Below are 19,476 nucleotides of genomic sequence, written 5' to 3'. Positions count from 1 at the left end.
TGCCCCAACACCTACAACGGCAGGAGAGCCCTCCCCGGGGGGCGGGGGGCGTGTACTGGCCTACTGAAGACAGGGCTCACTGCATGACGGCCACGCTAAGGTGTGCAGACACCTGAAGATAGCCAATGATGAGAGTGAGCAGGACAGGCCTGTCCTGGGGCACAGGCACCCAACCTGAAGCCCGAACGAATCACTGTGGAAGGAGGTCTGGGAACCACGGCACTGAGCGGGAGGGCAAACCTTCCCAAACTCTCCCTGTGGGCTTTGACCCTGATCCAGCCTGTCTCACAGAACCTTCACAGCTCACTTGGCGTGAGGGACTTCCAATTGCAAAAGTGTCCCTCTAATCCTCCTCCCACACCCCACCTTCACCACTAAGTGCCACGGTGTTCACAGCTTCACAGTGCGTATCTCTCAGGAAATAGCAAGTCTCTGGGTCAGCTTTGGATCGAGGGACTCTGCTCTTTGGCACTGCTTCAAGTGCGTGTCTGCAGGAGTGCGGGCAGTGAGGGGCAGCCCAACGCTACCAGACCCTTCTCCTTCCCTCTGAGCTACCCTCTCAGCTCCCTGTCCGCCCTACCTCACCCTGCACGCTCTGGCTGGCAACCCCTGCCCACTCCCTGCCTACTCTCCACAGCCTCTACGCTCATCTCCAAGCTTCTCTGTCCCCGTGCTCACTTACTTTGTTGGTTTCGCTTGTCACTGGCATTTTTCAAAGGGAGGCAAACAGGACAGTCATGTCGTGTGCAGTTCTTCCAATGAGAGATGATTTGTCGTGAAGATGCACAATGGGCAACTATGACCAGAAAAACAACGAGATGTTATTTTTCTATCCAAATCGTCACACTTTCAATTACACCTAAATTATAATGCCAGATTCCATAAGAAAATGGTATCAAGTATAACCATAACACAGTATAGGTGGTCCTCAACTTACAAACAGACTATTTTTCAAAAAGTTTGTAAGTTGATTACTGAGAATTCAAAAACAAAAACAAAAACAAAAAGAAAGCTTTCCCACAGAAGCAATGTTATGAATGATGGGTGATTAAGTCTTGGCCCACAAAACAAAACAGCAATTAATCAACCCAAAATACTGAACATAATCATGAAAGTAGAGTAAATGTAGTTTTGTAATACCACCAGTGAAAACAACAATGTTAAATTATGTTTAAGATGAAACTATCTCAACATTACAGCTGCAGAAACCGAGGAAGCAGCAGAAGGAAGTCTGTGGCGATTTGGAAGGGGGCGGGGCTGGCGTGCAGTGCTCTGGGGACAGCGCCCCGAGCCTGACACAGCGCTCGTCTTCTGAAGGTCTGACCTCACCCTGCTCTGCTTCTTCAGCTTCAGGTTGCTCTGGGGACTCCCAAACAGCACAACGGGGAGAGGGAGCCCAGAGACAGATTTCCCCAAGGTCATGAGCACAAGAGAAGGAGAGAGACGAAGACGAGAGCAAAGCCGCTGAGAGGAAGCACGGGCTCTGGGGGAAGCGAGGTGTCGGCTACCAGGGGGTCGGGCGCGTGCTGAGCCTCCTTCGCCACCTCCCCAGGGCTGCACAGTACACAGTTCCCACGTCACTGCCAGCCACTAGGACATCATCCCTGTCAGCGGAGCAGCATCAAGCGCAGGGCAGAGGAGCAAAGAAGTGCCCGCGGAGACGGGGATCCGCAAGCAGACACAAGACAGCTGATCAGCGTGCAGGGAAGGGCGTGTGCCCACATCTGCATGCCCTACATCCGCTGCCCAAGAGAAAGCCACGAGCTAGACATTTACAACAAACAGTACTCGAGAAGTGACAGCTGTCTTCCATGAGAAAGGACAGAGGAGAGGACAAGTGCAGGGCCCAGCCTTTCTCCTCCGCGGGGCTTTCCAGGACACCTGACTGGCAGGTGTGGGGAACCTGACGGCTGTGTGCCCTAGGTCACTCCACGGAGAGCTAAGCACTGACCACGAACACGGGCAGATTCCATCCCGACCTGCGCCGTGAGTCAGAACACAGCACTTACCTTGGCAGGCTTTCCCAGCCTGACAATGTGTCATGTGATTCAAGACATTCTTCATGGTTCGACAGTGAGGCAGAGAGCAGGCCCGAACCTCCCCATTCGCTTGTTCTCGTCTCTGACATTTATGAGCGTGAAGCAGTAGAACCAGCTGCTGCTGTATCAGCTTGCGTTTTTCAGGATCTGCAGTGGGGCCAGTTGCAATTGCTTGTGTGGGTACAATTCCCACTGATGTTTGCATCTGGGACTAAAATAAAACAAAATAATAACAACATTTTGGTAAGCTTTCAGAGTTCCAATTCACAGTCATTGATTATTTCCCAAATGTAAAAGCTGATGGATCATGTCGGCCACTGGGAGAAAAAGACCTGTTCTCTTCACTCCAACGGCAACTTTAAGATACAGAAGTTCAGAAATCAACCTGTCCAACAGAAGGCTGATTCCAGTTCACCTGCACACATTTATCATCCGGGCAAGAAAATGGCACTTAGTTCTGACTGCAGCAGCAAAACCCAACTCAGCCTCCAACACAGAGCAGCAGAGGGCTGGGGCACCTGGAACTGCTGTTTCTGCGTGTCCCAAACGGCCACACACTGGCTACTTCACTGGTTCCATCTAATGAAAAAGAATGCAAAGCCCGCGCAACCTCTGCTCACTTCGAATATCTGATGCAGCAGAAAGGGTCCGCACCTCCTTTCAGACCTCAGTGCCACGTGCCCAGGACAGTACGTGCAGCCTGTGTCACCGCGGTCACCGCTCTGAGCAGACACCACTCATCCTAACGTCACCAGCCACAGAGGGAATGCTTTCTTAAATTACAAAACACTCTGAATTTCATTAAAGTTCCACTCAGACATCGGACGATTTTTTTTTTTTTTAAAGCATTTGGTGAGCTGCTGAAGACACAGAATAGTTTTTTTGCTTTTGTCTGTCTGAATACCAAGCACACCTCTGAACTGCTAAGAAAATGCAAGTGGTCACCAGAAACCTACAGAGCAGGCTCACCCACACCACAGGGGCTTCCAACCTTCTCTTCAAACACAACTCCCACTACCTCCCCCGAATTAGACCTCACCCTGCTTTTATTATTCAAACACCAAAACCTTATCTGCAACTACGAGGTAAAAACTATCAAAAAACCTTTCTTCCTGGACGGGAGTTTGGCACAGCAGTGAAGACGCCACGTGGCACAGTCACATTCCACATGAGGGCCTGGGTTCAAGCCATGGCTCAGTCCTCATGCCAGCTTCCCACTCACGCACACCTGGGAGATAGGCACTTGGGTCCCCATCAACCACACAGGAGACCTGGACTGAACTCCCAGCTTCTGGCTTCATCCTGGCCTCGTGCTAGCCCCAGCTATTTATGCACAATTGGAGAGTGAATGTATGCATATAACTATTTGTTTATTTCTCTGCCTTTCAAACAAATACATTCTGAAAAATTTCCTCTTAAGGAATCAAAGTTCATGTGAGGGTGTTCTTTTGGGGTTTTATCTTTCTGAGAACTCAGACAGTAAGTGAGAAACTGGGGGCTTTGCCCCAAAGCACAGCTCCTAGAAGCCCAAGAATGACTCAAGGCAAAATCCAAGTCCTATGGGAGGCAGGACACCATGAGCACAGCTAAGAGAAACATACTCTCTTCTTTTTTTACAAAAAACTTATTTATTTACTTATTTGAAAGGCAGAATCATAGCAGTGGTGGGGAGGGATCCGTCTTTCATGCCCTGGTTCACCTCCCAAATGGCTGCAACAGCCAGGGCTGGGTAAGCCCAGGAGCCTGAACTCCATCCTTGTCTCCCAAGTGGGTGGCAGGGGCCTAAGCACTTGGGCTACCTTCCCTGCTGCTTTTCCAGGCCATCAGCAGGGAGCTGGATCGGAAGTGAAGCAGCCAGGACACAAGCCAGCACCTATGTGGGCTTCGGCTGCTGTGCCACAACGCCAAACCCTAGAAACACCCTCTTTTATACCCGCTCATTTTCCCTGATTAATCCAGGAATCTACTACTCAAGTGTCAATGGTTTGCTTTCTTTCTCCAACTTTTTAGTTCAGGATAGGGTGTTTTTGTTTTGTTTGGTAATTAGCTTTCTGTCTTTTCTTCTTTTTCATACATAGATTCCTATGTATGAACTATTACCAGTAAGTCACATATATGTTTCTCCTGGTAAAGCCAGTAAACCGTCATCTCACTCAGTAGGTTGGTGTTGTTTGTAATCACAGTACAGCATCTGACCACACAACTATGAATTCAATGAACTAATATCCCACTGTAGAGCATTAACTGGAACCCTTACTCCTGGCACTTTCTGCGATTTCAGGTAACGCTTCATAAACAACCAGCCTTTGACCATGCCCCTGCCTGAAGGCAGTAAAAACCCAGTAGTCTCCTTGATCAGCTTCGCAGGGAATAGAAGGGTCCAAGGACAAAGAGGCCCGGAGTGAGGGAAGAAGTCAGGAGTTCGGTGAGAAGTGCGCGCTGACACTCGCTCAGATCTTTCTTTCCATTTACGAAAACCTCAATCATACGGAAAAGTGGAAAGGACGCTACAATCACCTAACAGACAAACTACTCTGCGACCTCAGCTAATTCCAATCACGGTCCAATTTCTTTTTAGCTGTCCAAAGTATGTCTTTTATAGCTGGTTTGCAAAAATCAGGATCCAATTCCAGCCCACGCCCTAGATTTGGCTGTCATTTTTAAAGTTCCTCATCTACCATCCTCCTCTCCTCTTTCATTCATTACACTGACATCTCAAAGAAATTAATCGGTTACCTTTTCTTCTGTTAAGTACAGAAATATTGTATACCTAGGTTACCAGATATTAACGCACTGCCTGTCACCTGGGATATGCTTTAAGAGATTCTTTCCACTATCACTGATCTTGTGTCAGCAAAGCTAGTGCTGGGGTGGGCATCTGGCTTCGTAGTCAAGACGTGAGCTGGGGCACCTGCAACCCACACTCAAGGGCCTGGGCATCAGCCTCCGCTCCAGTGCACACCCCAGAAGGCGGCAGGTGATGGCTCCAACATCTGGGTCCCTGCCACCTAGGTGGGATGACTAGATTGAGTTCCTGGCTTCAGCTTGGCCCAGTCCTAGTAACAGTAACTATTGTGGGAATTTAGGGAGTGAACACGTGGATGGGAGATGTTTGTCTGTTTCTCAAAATACATAAATAAATAAATAAATATTTCGAAGAGAGAATGCAAAAGCATATCACAAAATGCAAAGAAACACAAACATTTTCTATATATTCATGTGAAGATGACACCTCAGAGAGGAGAAAAGAGTCTTCTCAACTAACAATGAGGAAAAGATCAGGACAACTAACATCCCCAGTCATACGCAAACACTAACTCAAACAGACCAAAGACTAAACCTAAGAGCTGAAGCTGTAACACTTGCACAAGCAAACACGCACCTCTGCATTAGGAAGCCACGAGAAGCACAAGTCAACTCGATTTCATACAAAATCCTTCCTATGCATCAAAGGATAACCATCAAGAAATGGAAGACGTTAGCAAATCATGGATCTGATAAGAAACTCACACCCAGGACACACCAAAAATTATTTTTTTAAAATAAAGGTTTATTTATTTATCTGAACAGCAGAGTGAGTGAGTAAGAGAAAGAGAGAGAGGGAGAGAGGGAGGGAAAGAGGGGGAGAGGGAGAGAGGGAGGGGGAGAGGGGGAGAGGGACAGAGAGGGAGGGAGAGGGAGAGAGGGGGAGAGGGGGAGAGGGACAGAGAGGGAGGGAGAGGGAGAGAGGGAGGGAAGGAGGGAGGGAGGGAGATCTTCCTTCTACTGGTTCATACTCCAAATGGCTGCAAAGGCTGGGCCAGGTTGAAGTCAGGAGCCTGAAACTCCAGCTGGGTCATCTGGCAGGGGCCCAACTACTTGAGCCCTTTTCCACTCCCACCCGCCCCAGGTACATTAGCAGGGAGTTTGATCGGAAGCGGAGCAGCTGGAACTCAAATCAGTCTCCACAGCATTGGCCCTGTAAAAACTCTTACAACTCAACAATAAAAAGACAACACAATTGAAAAACTGACACACGATCGTAACAGATTTTTTCCCCCATGAAGATACAAGAATGATTAGGAAGTCCCTGAGAAGATGATCAGCACCACTGGCCATTAGTGAAACACACATCAAAACCACAGCCACTATCACACCAGCCAGGAACACTGTAGGACGACAGACAGACATGACCAACAGCAAGCCACTATCACACCAGCCAGGAACACTGTAGGACGACAGACAGACATGACCAACAGCAAGCCACTATCACACCAGCCAGGAACACTGTAGGACGACAGACACGGACCAACAGCATCACTGAGAGCAGGGAGGTCCGCAGAGAGAATCCTCACACACGGCTACTAGGACAGGAAAACGCTGCAGCCATGTGGAAGACATTCTGGCAATTCCTCAAACAGTGAAACAGAATTACTGTATGACCCCAGACTCCCGCACCTAGGCATACACAGGAGAGACCTGAAACCACAGGTTCACACACACAACAATCTAATGAAAATGTTCAGCTCACTATTATTTGTAATATCCTAAAAACATAAGCAACTCAAATGCTCATTTACTGATGGATGGAAAAAATCTACGTATTTCCAAAGTGGAATATTATTATTCATCTACACAGAAGGACACACTGACACTTGCTACAACAAGAACTTTAAAAACACTATGCTCAGTGAAAGCAATCAGTCGGGCCCGATTCCGTTTCTCTGAAGTGTCCAGAATACTTAAATCCAGAGGGGCAGAAAGGGGATGTGTGACTGGCTAGGGTGAAGGGCCACAGGAACCAGGAGTGTTCATGCACAGAGAAGGAAATGCTCTGGGCTGATCTCAGTGACCACCACACAACAGTGCTTTGGAAGGGGGACTGTATGGTATACGAATTTTATCTCAAGAAAGCGGTTTTTTAAAAAAGATCTACCTCATTAACTAACAAACAAACTAGAACAATGGGGCTTTCTTTCACCTATCAAAATAAACAGAAAATAGGCCAGCGCCGCAGCTCACTAGGCTAATCCTCCGCCTTGCGGCGCCAGCACACCAAGTTCTAGTCCCGGTCGGGGCACCGGATTCTGTCCTGGTTGCCCCTCTTCCAGGCCAGCTCTCTGCTGTGGCCAGGGAGTGCAGTGGAGGATGGCCCAAGTGCTTGGGCCCTGCACCCCATGGGAGACCAGGATAAGTACCTGGCTCCTGCCATCGGATCAGCGCAATGTGCCGGCTGCAGTGTGCCGACCGCGGTGGCCATTGGAGGGTGAACCAACGGCAAAGGAAGACCTTTCTCTCTGTCTCTCTCTCACTGTCCACTCTGCCTGTCAAAAAATAAAAAAATAAATAAAAAAAATAGAAAATAAACTTAAAAAACTTTTTAAAACTTAAAAATAACGAATTTTAAGAGATTTATTTATTTTACTTGAAAGGAAAAGTTAGAGAGAGAGGGAGAGACAGATCTTCCACCTGCTGGTTCGCTCTCCACATGGCCACAATGGCTGTGGCTGGGCCAGGTCGTAGCCAGGAGCCAGGAGCTTTCCCCAGGTCTCCCACGCAGGCGCAGGGGCCCAGTACTTGGGCCATCCTCCACTGCTTTCCCAAGAGCATTAGCAGGGAGCTGGATGGAAAGCAGATCAACAGGCACCCATTTGGGATGCTGACGCTGCAGACTGTGGCTCTAACAGCTGTGCCACAGCGCCAGCCCCCAAAATGTTAACATATTGACGAGGATATACTGACACACCGTTCCTAAGTACTCCGTTGATAAAGTTTTTTAAGTTATGTATAGCAAAAGGAAAAATGTATATTTCTTTTGATCTAGTAGACTTCCCGAAATTTATTAGGGAAGTTAACTGGATGGGTATATGCTAAAATGCATGTGTGAAGATATGCACCACACCCTGACTAAACACAGTTTGACTCTCTCTATCCAAAATGTTTGGCAACACAAGTGTTTCGTTTTTTTTTTTTTTTAATTATGGAATATTTGCATACGCATAATGTGCTATCCTGGGAACTGGATCTAAATCTAAACATGAAATTATTTATTTGTTTGTTTGCAAGTCAGAGTTACACACAGAGAGAGGAGGAGAGGCAGAGAGAGAAGTCTTCCATCCACTGGTTCATTCCCCAATTGGAGTCAATGATCAGAGTTGTACTGATCCAAAGCCAGGAGCCAAGAGTTCTTCTGGATCTCCCACGTGGGTGCAGAGGCTTAAGGACTTGGGCCATCTTTCACTGCCTTCCCAGGACATAGCGGAGAGCTGGATCGAAGTGGAGCAGCCGGGACTTAAACCGGCGCCCATATGGGATGCTGGCACTGCAGGTGTCGGCTCTACCCGCTGCACCACAGCACCGGCCCCTGCAGGTAGTCTTACACAGCTCTGACCACAGCCTGTCTCACTTGTAGCATCACACTGTCAGCAGTTTCAAATTCTGGAGCATTTCAGATTTCAGACTTTTGGATTAGAGATTACCAAAAAATTGAAAGCAAAAACCTCTAAAGGTCTGTCAAGGCAGAACAGGCTACAGACCTTCATCAGAGCAAGATGCAACCATTAACAAGCAGGTGTTTGGCTTAGCGCTTTTGCCCCAGTGAAGAGTCACATCTCACATCACGGTGCCAGGATTTTATACCCACCCTCGGATCCTTGGACTGCTGCATTTTGCTCATGCAGCCCAGCCAAGCTCTTCCCAGGTTCCGGACACACAGGATGGTGCACCGGCCGCAGCGGCCATGGGGGGTGAACTAACGGAAAAAGGAAGACCTTTCTGTCTGCCTCTCTCTCTCTCTCTCACTCTCTCTCTCTGTCCACTCTGTCTGTCTGGGGGAAAAAAAAAAAACCTGAATGATGTCGAAGTACTATTCTGTAACCTTTTTTTTTTTTTTAACAGTGTGTTTTAAACAGCCTTTGGTTAAACTGTATACTGTTACTTGTTGCCTTAAGTAGTGATCATTTTGTGTTATCTCCCTTGTCCAGGTGGTGAGCTCTCCGGCGGCAAACAGGCCACCTGGCAGAGGGAGCCCCACCCGGAACCTCTGTGCCCCCGCTTGAGGACAGTCTTCCTCTGCGCAGTTTCTCAGAGAATCTAATGGCAAGACTGGCAGAGCACAGGAACTAAGAGCTCCAACCAGGAGATGTCGATATCAACAAACATGCAAGGCATCTCTCTTTTTTTGACAAACAGAGTTAGACAGTGAGAGAGACAGAGAGAAAGGTCTTCCTTCCATTGGTTCACCCCCCAAATGGTCGCTACAGTTGGCGCCCTGCGCCAATCCAAAGGTAGCAGCCTCCCCCTGGTCTCCCATGGGGTGCAGGGCCCAAGCACTTGGGCCATCCTCCACCGCTTTCCTGGGCCACAGCAGAGAGCTGGCCTGGAAGAGGGGCAACCGGGACTAGAACCCAGCACCCATATGGGGTCCTGGCGCCGCAGGTGGAGGATTAACCAAGTGAACCACGGTGCCAGCCCCAACATTAGTGCTTTTTTCATGCCTGCAAGGCATCTCTTAATAGCAATCACAGCAATGCAAAACCACAGTACCAGGACAGCTTTCCTAGCAAAGGACAAGGTAGCAGCCCGCCGACTCGAGAGAAACACGATGCGGGGGCCTGGTCCCGGGCTTTTGTTGAGAAGCCCTATGATGGCCTCTGTCAGAAGCCTTTCAATACATAGGCTATGTGGGAGGAGTCACTTTCACTTCTAAGCAACCTGAGGCCCAGGTAACAGCAGGTAAACTCTCACTGACCAGAAGCTGCTGGGAGCACTCCCCTCTCGCAGCCCTCCTTCCTGAACTTGACCACACGGCTCGGCCCTTGTCACTTGTCACCATAACTCAGCAGCCTCAACCATCACTGAACCCCAGCCAGCAAATGACCTGTAAAGGCAAACTCCTTAATTCTAAGGCCCATCTAACGGGTACTTAAAACTTTTTTTCACCTTGACACTAGTAACTGTACATATTTAACATGCACTTTTACAACTGTTTTGTCACACGCATTTTGTGTCATTAGCCACAGCTCCCTTTTCCCGATTCCCTATATTTCATCTAGGTGACACAGTCAGAAACAGGCACAGGGAGCGTGGACAGCAAAGCCTATCCTGGCATTCTTCACAGAAAGCAAATGACTCTCCATTAACACACCCAAGAGCAGGTCACCATGTCTCCAAACAGAAGATACTGACCAAGAAAGAACACGGAAGGGACTGGCTTCCTCCCTCCATGCACCCTTGCCCCAAACTCACACGGGGCTGAGGTCCCTGGAGTTGGCCCCAGCCTCCCACATTCCAACAGAGTGCAGAACCATGCTCCCTGCACACTCCTTCCCTAGACCTGCAAACCGACTCCTCCAAAGCCTCCACTAAAATCAGTGAACACCACGTGGGACAATCGTGGCTCTTCAGGGTCTGTTGTTCCGACTCTTCCACAGGACCCTACAATAGTGTGAACACAAAGACTTGGGGTCAGAAGACAAAGAACGTGTTCACTAACATATGGCTCCTCAATCCGACAAAATCAACTGCAAGAACATAGCTACACAGACACATGAAGCGTCTTGTTGTTTCTTCTTGTTGCTTGATGTTCATTAATTTTTTAAAAATTTAAGATCCAGAGGCTGGCACTGTGGTGTAGTGGGTAAAGCCACCGCCTGCACTGCCGGCATCCCATATGGGTGCTGGCTCAAGGCCCGGCTGCCCCATTTCTGATCCAGCTCTCTGCTATTGCCTGAGAAAGCAGTAGAAGATGGCCCAAGCCCTTGGGACCCTGCAACCATGTGAGAGACCTGAAGAAGCTCCTGGCTCCTCACTTCGGATCGGCACAGCTCCAGCCATTGCGGCCAACTGGGCAGTGAACCAGCGGATGGAAGAACTCTCTCTGTCTCTCCTTCTCTCTCTGTGTAACTCTTTCAAATGAATAAATAAATCTTTAAAAAAAATTTAAGATCTGAATACATAGAAAAATAACTGCAAATGAGCAAGTTGGATCAGAATGATTCATAACTCCTCTTCCACATGAAAGAAGCTATGATTCTGAAGTGGGAAGAGAATGTCCAAGGCAGGCAGGGAAACGTGACGGGCAAGTGGGGAGCTGAGGCAGGGGCAGGTGGCACGTGCAGGGCTCACTGAGGGGCTCCCACCCCTTACAGCCTCAGACCTGGGTAGGAGGTCCTCCCAGGCTGGGTGGGGGTTACCTGCTACCTCACAAAGACCCCCTACAAGGTAGGAGGTGCTGGCCCTACTGTGACAGTCAAGGTAAAGGCCCAGTAACCATGTACACCAGCCAGTCCAATCCGAGTTAGAGGGTCTTAAGTGGCATCAGGACCACTCACTGAATGACAAGTTCAGGAGAATCATCTATTTATTCAAAACTCTCACAGGAGTGTTCTTCTTGAACACTGTGGACACACTCAAACACAAGCATATTCTTCAAGGACACTCACTACAGCAAGTTTCTGGTAACCTGGCAAAAAAATCATTGGACAGACTGTTTTCTAATGGGTTCCAACCTTCAGAACAGCTAAGAAGTCAGGATAACCCAGGGAATGCAAAGGCTGGTGTGATTTGGGAGGCTTCATTGCTGCCTGTGACTTCCTCAGCCAGACCTAGGAAATGGGCTATTTACTGAGTTCTTCCAACAGTTACTTACCAGTAATACCTGGTAAATATCCCCACTGGCAGGCAGGCAGGCGCTGTGGTGCTGATTTTTTTTTTTCTTTGACAGGCAGAGTGGACAGTGAGAGAGAGAGACAGAGAGAAAGGTCTTCCTTTGCCGTTGGTTCACCCTCCAATGGCCGCCGCGGCCGGCGCACCGCGCTGATCCGATGGCAGGAGCCAGGAGCCAGGAGCCAGGAGCCAGGTGCTTTTCCTGGTCTCCCATGGGGTGCAGGGCCCAAGCACCTGGGCCATCCTCCACTGCACTCCCTGGCCACAGCAGAGAGCTGGCCTGGAAGAGGGGCAACCGGGACAGAATCCGGCGCCCCGACCGGGACTAGAACCCGGCGTGCCGGCGCCGCAAGGCGGAGGATTAGCCTAGTGAGCCGCGGCGCCGGCCGTGGTGCTGATTTTAAGTATGTAGCTCACCCTGTTTAGACTCGAGGAGCCTTCTGACCCAGCCTCTACTTTATGAAGGGCGAGACCTGAGTGTCTGTGCTGAGAATTTATGCCCCCAACTGGGAGGGTCGGCTGAAGGACTATGCTAACAAGATTCTGGAAAAACACCTGTTGGTTAGTGAGAGACCCATCAGGAAGAAAGTTACACAAGTGATCTGGCCTGAGTACCTGCAGCGCAGACCAGTGTGTCTGCTATCCAAGCACTCGGATTTTTCTCAATTTAAAGTTTCCTACCATTTGCACGTGTCGCATAGCGTACTTTGTGCTCAGACTCTATTTTCCAGCTGATACTTATTGCCAAAACGACTGGGGCTAAGTTTAAAGAGAAGAAAAGATTCACTGTTAACTTCTGTCAAGAATTTTTGACTAAAGGTTTTTTTTTTTTTTTTTTTTTTGACAGGCAGAGTGGACAGTGAGAGAGAGACAGAGAGAAAGGTCTTCCTTTGCCGTTGGTTCACCCTCCAATGGCCGCCATGGCCGGCACGCTGCGGCCAGCGCACAGCGCTGATCCGAAGCCAGGAGCCAGGTGCTTCTCCTGGTCTCCCATGGGGTGCAGGGCCCAAGCACTTGGGCCATCCTCCACTGCACTCCCGGGCCACAGCAGAGAGCTGGCCTGGAAGAGGGGCAACCGGGACAGAATCCAGTGCCCCGACTGGGACTAGAACTTGGTGTGCCGGTGCCGCAAAGCGGAGGATTAGCCTAGTGAGCCGCAGCGCTGGCCTAAAGGTTATTCTTCCAAGGCCTGTATACACATTTCTCAGAGATCTTGTAGATATACGTGGAGGCAGTAAGACGGGAGTAATTGATGCAGACTCTTAAACATACACAAGCAGGTACATTCCTAACAACTTTGGACAAAGGCTTATTCCCACATCTTTTGCTATGTTTTCCAATTATTAGTGAGGTACATCTCACAATCACAGTGATTTTACATAGAATCGCTTGGTGAGGAGACAACACGACGTGTAACTTACATAGTGACTGTCACTGAGTCTATGGCAGACTTTAAGGAAAGCTCCCAACAGCCTTAACTAAAGTGAACACAAAGACTACTGGTCACTAAGCTTACTGACCTTTCAGGGGACAGTGGCTCTCACAAGCTTTGTTCTCTAACAGAACCAAGGGAGGAGCTGGTTTTAAAACTGCAGAATTCAGCGTTAAGACAAAGAACCACAGGCCATGATAAGGGAACGTCAAGAAGTTTATGGAAAAATGCGGGCAGGTATTCAGTGTGCAGGTGAAGACGCTGCTTGGGATACCTACAGCCTACACTGGAGTACTGAGTTTGAGTTCTGACACTGCTTCCAATCCCAGCGTCCTGCTACTGTGCACCGGGAAGCAGCAGACTACGGCTCAAGTAGCTGTGTCCCTCCCACCCATGTAGGAGACCTGGGTGAAGTTCCTGGCTCCTGGTTCCCGCCTGGCCCAGTCCCAGCCCCAGCTGTTGTGAGCACTGGGGAGTGCACTAGTGGAAGGGAGATTCCCCTCTGTCGTATGCCTTTAATAAAATAAATTTAAAATTTTTAGTTCTTTTTAGGGCTTATGGAAAAGTGTGATTAAAAGATAACTTTATTTAGCTGCAAAAACTGCCTGAATTTTTTTTCATAATATACATTTTACAAGGATTTTTTGAGGACTACCCTGTATGCTTGGATCAAAAATTTTTCTGCACCAAAATAAACTTATCTTTTAATTCCATTTTCCACAAGCTTTCTGACACATCCTTGCATTAGAAAGTCCTGACTCACATTAGAGGGAATTAGGTGCATAAACCAGGAAACTGAGGTGATCTGAAGCTTCCTAACACTGACCACAACGCCCCAAATTCCTCACCTTCCCGCTACGGGGTCTGAATCAGGAGGACTCGCACTGCTCAGGAGCCACCGCTCGCGGTGAGGCGGGGTCCAGAGCTGCAGAAGAGGCTCACATCCACACACTGGCAGCTGGGAAGGCCGACGGCCCACGGCCCAGCACGTGAATGTCCCACAAGGGTTCTGGACCACGACGGGAAGACACCCCGGCAGCCCTTCCCTGCCGCCACAGTTCCCATCTGTTAGAGGTGGCTGCAGCAGCTGTCGGGGGCCCTGCATCAAACCTCCACTGCAAAATGCTCTGACACACAATCAACAAACCCCAGCATCACCCCACGGGCAGCACTCTGACAAACCTCCCGCGCTGCAGGTGAAGCCTGCGGGTTGGGCTTAAAAACAAAGGACTGATTTATCTACTTGAAAGTCAGTTACAGAGAAGGATAGCCAGAAGCAGGAGGGGGAGAGTATCTTCCATCCCCTGGTTCACTCCCCGAATGGCCACAATGGCTGGGGCTGGACCAAGCTGAGGCCAGGAGCCAGGAGCCTTTCCAGGTCTCCGACATGGGTGCAGGGGCCCAAGCACTTGGGCATCTTCTGCTGCTTTCCCAGGCTCAACAGCAGGGAGCTGGATCAGAAGCACAGCAGCCAGGACTTGAACTGGCGCCCATATGGGATGACAACACTGCAGGGAGAGGCTTAACACTCTACACCACAGTGCTGGCCCAGGATGGGGCTTTTGATTTTTTCTTTAAAAACAAACAAAAAACCTACGCATATGAACTCCCTGTTAGAAATAGCCCTTGTTGGCTACCATGTGTGATAACTTGAAGGATGAACCCATCTGGTCACCAACCACTCTCAATGACACAGCCCACTTCCAATCAGTGTTCTTGGAAAACCCAACCCAAAGTTTAGCAAGACAAGCTAGCTTCACCAGGAACCGGGCAGTCCCAGAGTCCAGGAACCAGGACTATCATCCCCATATGCGTCTCTAAAGGAGTCTCTAGGGTGGAGTCACTGAGACATTTCTGTTCATCTCCTACCCAGAGCTCCCACTCAACCAAGCTCTCCCCCTAGCAGCCAACCCTGTGTCCAGTTTCCTGTTCCGGCTGGATCCCGACCTAGACCACAGCAGTGCATCCCTCCTCAATCCCGGCTTCACCTGGAGCCAGAACAGTCTCTCTAACCAACAAAGATGTCAGACCGCCTCCCTGAGAGCCACGGCCTTTCCTGCAGGACCTCCGAGCCCCCAGCTTCTACTCACAGTGCTCCTGCCTCCCACGAGACCTCTGCCAGCTCCTACACAGGCCAGCGCCATCAGCTCCCTGGGGCCTCTGCGGCTTCTTCTCACCTTTCCAATCTTGCTGTCCACCCCCTCCCTGACGGACCCTCTAAGAAGGCCCCTGGGACAATTCCGCCACTGCAGGCTCCTCAGAACCTCTACAGCAGGGCTGTGACCCAGGCTCCCGTGGCTTGAACTCCAGGAGCGCCACAGGGCTCACCCGCGAGGCACACGTGAGAAGGTGACCACAGGCCATGTCCGAGGATGCTGCAGACCTACCGAAAGGAGGAAGGCAGAACGACCACGAGGCAACAAGAGCTCAACCAGGTGACTGGGTGATTCCGCACCAGAGTCCTGGCCTGAACTGTGCCCCACACCAAGTCCGGTTCAACTTCCTCAAAGATTATCCCCAAAAGCACGACCAAACAAAATGCTGTATTTTTCTTCTTTTCATCAAATAGACCTAGATTTCCCCTACCCACTTTCCCTCATTGCAAACATCTGCGCACTTCAAGAGGCCAGATAAAATTTAGCAAACTCAAGAAGACCACCTGACTCAGCGGGGGAACTGCAAACACGCCGCGGGAGCACAGGCCTGCACAGCAGCCAGCAGACGGGCGCTCAGGGGCCTTCAGGACATGATTAGAGCAGAGCTGCGGGCTTTCCAACAGGAAGCTCCACAGCCTGGAGAACCAGAGACTGCGGAGCCTCAACTTCCTTACCTGCAAAGGGACCCAGAGGTAACGCGTAAGCGGCTGCTACAGCAAAAGTAAAATGCAGGCTGGGAAAGCTGCCGCTGAGCCCTGGGTGCTAACGCCACCCTCATAAGGAGCACACAGGGCAGCTCCCGTGTGTCACGGCTGTGCCAGGCCCTTGGGATAAAGGGTACAGGAACCCAGCCTGGGAGGTCACTCAAAGTTTACCCTCGAAAGAAATGGAAGGCTACCTACCTCCGTTTCCCATGACCCAGAGAAGTCAGAGAGAGAGAGAGAGGTGGAGGGAGGGGGGCAGAGGCTGAGAGAATTGTTTTTATTTCTGTCCGATGTCCAGGAGAAAAGACAAAAAGATGAGTTGCAACTGCCTATCTCAACGACTCTCTGGAAGAGACGTACAGCTGCAGTCCATGAATGCATTCCAGGTAACACATGGCAGTACCCAGACACCCCTTTGACTGTCACGCCTGGGTGGGGGGGTGGGGGGGAGGGCCATGAACACTCCAGGGCCCCAGGGCCTCAGCCTTTGGTGAGCGCGGCCTATGCAGCAGCGGAGCGCCACAGGATGGGACTGGAGGAATGCTGTCTCTAGGTTATGAGTGAAGGACGTGGCACAGGGCACCGGGGCTGCAAAGGGTTTAGACGGAAAAGGGAGGAAATGGCTAGGTCACAGCTACCCTGCCGCAGTACATTCATTCTGGAAACGCAGACGCTTTCACTGTGAAGCCCAAACACGCTCCTGGTCACTGAGCAGGTGTGAGTGGTGACGGCCGACGGGAAGCAGCACTACTGTCCCCTCAGGGAGGACTGGAAAAGGCAGCACATGCGGCCAGGCCCCAGCTCCAGGCAGGCCAGAACCGCTCCCAGGACTCGAGGGGCTGGGCTACAGGGGTTGTGTGCTTCGCTCAGGTGCTGTACCTGACTGTTGGGAACCAGACAATCCTAGCAACCAGGATCTATCAGAAGGAGAAGCAGGGGCCGGCTGTGGCGTAGAAGGTTAAGCCTCCTCCGCCTGCAGTGCCGGCATCTCATGTGGGCACTGATTCAAGTCCCAGCCGCTCCACTTCTGATCCAAATCCCTGCTATGGCCTGGAAAGGCAGCAGAAAACGGTCCAAGTCCTTGGGCCCCTGAACCCATGTGGGAGATCAGGAAGACGCTCCTGGTTTCAGATCAGCCTACTCTGGCCACTGTGGCCATTTGGGGAGTGAACCAGCAGATGGAAGATAACTCTCTCTGGCTCTCTCCGTAACTTTACCTTTCAAATACTTTTAAAAGAATGTAAAGCTAAGCATATGCCATTAAAAGAAAAACCACACACACAACTTTTCCTAAACATAACCCCCTAGATTTCTTCTGAGTCTTCCTGAACTGCTGTTGCAAAAATGTGTGCGGGACACCGGCATGGGAGCCAAGTTCCGGCCTGGGGAGGCAGCGAGCTGGCTATGCTTGGTCTTTCCTCACTCTCGACGCACATCACTCAGCAGCTGGTGTGTGCACAGCAGCGCAGACAAAAGAAGGCACCTTCTGGTTTTGTGGTGCAAAAGAAGGTATTTTCCCACGAACACCTTGCTTCATTACGCTGAAGGTTGCAAAGATAGTTCCTATTTTATACACGGGACACCCTAGAGAGAGGGAAGACATGTGAAGCCATCTACCAAGTCAGACGACGTAACACCCATCTCTCTCCAACATAACACAGTTCTTGGAAGATCAATGACCTGCACTTGATGGTTATACAATCAATGGGCTTCAACAGACATCTTCAACCTAATAACAAACAGCAAGAGTTAGAGAAGCCAGTGTCTCTGAGCGTCACGATCCTGGAGAAGGTAACGTGACTCACACACATGAATTCTCCAGGATACAACGGGTGTCTGGGAGGGGCGGCTGCCTCATCCTCGCCTACCCCGCCTCTTGCCAGCTCATCACAGAAAATGCACCACACAGTTGGAAAGCCACTCACAAGAAGTATGGATCATCTTGCTATCACCCATTTTCATGAGAGCACAAGATCCCCCAACCACCCAGAGGAGACCCCCAGCACCCAGAGCAACTCACCATATTTGGCACGTTGGTGACCGAAGTGTTCTTGATGTCTGTCGGGAAGGTGGGCAAACTATTGACCATGCTCTGTTTACTGGATAACTGGGGGTTCACTCCAGCGCCTCCCATCTGCTGCCCTCCAGTTTGACTAAAGGGTTGTCCAAATGGACTTGTGTTACCAGTCATTCCCATCTGAAACAAGAAAGGCAACGTCAGCTATCATGACGAGATCTCGCCTAAAAGGAAAGGCCTCAGGAATGATCGCTTTGGCCCAGTGACACAACAACTAGGATCCCCTGAAAACGTCGTTTCAATTATAAATGAAAGGTTGCTGTCAGGGCTCAAAGCCGGGAGTATGAACACGCTGCTCAGCAGGCTGCACACTACGGCCAGAGGCTCTGCTCTGCACAGCTCCTTCAGCCCCTCACCCCGAGCCAATGACTGCTTCTCCGCCCGGCCTCAGCCACGCCCCTCCTACCTGCAGTGGCACTGACACGCTAAGGAAATGATTTAGGAATCAAAACCTTCCAGAGTTACTGATCAAGGAGAAATCCTTCTGTTTAATCTTCAGTTACTCTGAAACTAATGACCTTCTCACTGGTTCCTCTATCAGACTTGAACTAAGTTTCTCATTAGTCCAAAATACAGAATAGAAAAACTGGCAATGGAATAACCACGGGGCTCACTTTAAAATTATCCAGTGAGGCGGGTGGCGACAGCAGAGGAGCCTAAATGACAGGACTGGCGACATGTTGGTAACTATTAACCAAGCAAATGGGGAAAAGGGGTTACATTATCCTCTTTAATATTTTACAAGTTTAAAATTTCCAATAAAGGTTTTTTTAAAAATTAAAGTGAAACCAAGTTAAACATACACAGCAGATAAAGAAATGGCAGAAATGGGAGGAGGAACCCTCGGTTGTGCCACTACAAGAGCCTGAACCACAGGGGCCGGCACTGTGGCACAGTAGGTTAAAGCCCTGGCCTGAAGCACCAGTTCTAGTCCTGGCTGCTCCTCTTCCAATCCACCTCTCTGCCATGGCCTGGGAAAGCAGTGGAAGATGGCCCAAGTTCTCGGACCCTGCACCCACATGGGAGACCTGGAGGAACCTCCTGGCTCCTGGCTTCGGATCGGTGCAGCTCCGGCCATTGCAGCCGTCTGGGGAGTCAACCAGTGGATGGAAGACCCCTCTCTCTGTAACTCTGTCTTTAAAAGAAGTGTTGACTATCAAAAAAAAAAAAAAAAAAAAAAGAGTCCGAACCAACCAGGACTCTCGCACCCAACACACATATACCCCAGCTTCCCTTCTGACTGCTCTGGTCCCATCCCCACAGGTCACTGTGGGAACCCAGGGATGACACCCTCACACTCACCTGTGCCCTGGGGAGGAGCAGACTACTCACTAAGAACCCGCACATCAAGTCGCTGCTACGCATGCTTCTGCTGCCCAGCGCTCACTCTACCTGTCTGGTGCCTCGTGGCTGAGAAGGGTCC

General features: G+C 50.2%; 1 protein-coding gene across 4 annotated transcripts in view; it reads right to left on the bottom strand.

The window, feature by feature from the left end:
* Nucleotides 1-19,476, bottom strand: part of CREBBP (CREB binding lysine acetyltransferase) — a 136,484-nt gene that overhangs the window by 49,597 nt on the left and 67,411 nt on the right. For 2 of the 4 annotated variants that reach the window (XM_089321279.1, XM_051836278.3), the window contains exons 3-5: nt 17,997-18,173; nt 2,010-2,250; nt 683-796 (exon numbers count right to left, since the gene is read on the bottom strand). In XM_089321279.1, coding sequence (XP_089177405.1) covers nt 683-796; nt 2,010-2,250; nt 17,997-18,173 — 532 coding nt within the window. The remainder of the gene's footprint in view (nt 1-682; nt 797-2,009; nt 2,251-17,996; nt 18,174-19,476) is intronic. The other 2 variants (XM_089321280.1, XM_070063983.2) reach the window with 1 other exon arrangement.

This window comes from Oryctolagus cuniculus, chromosome 19 (assembly GCF_051225735.1).
Source record: "Oryctolagus cuniculus isolate XC-2025 breed Fujian yellow rabbit chromosome 19, ASM5122573v1, whole genome shotgun sequence".
In the NCBI taxonomy this organism is placed as follows: Eukaryota; Metazoa; Chordata; class Mammalia; order Lagomorpha; family Leporidae; genus Oryctolagus; species Oryctolagus cuniculus.
Note: the sequence above shows the minus strand (reverse complement) of the source record. Positions and strands in the feature narration are given on the sequence as shown.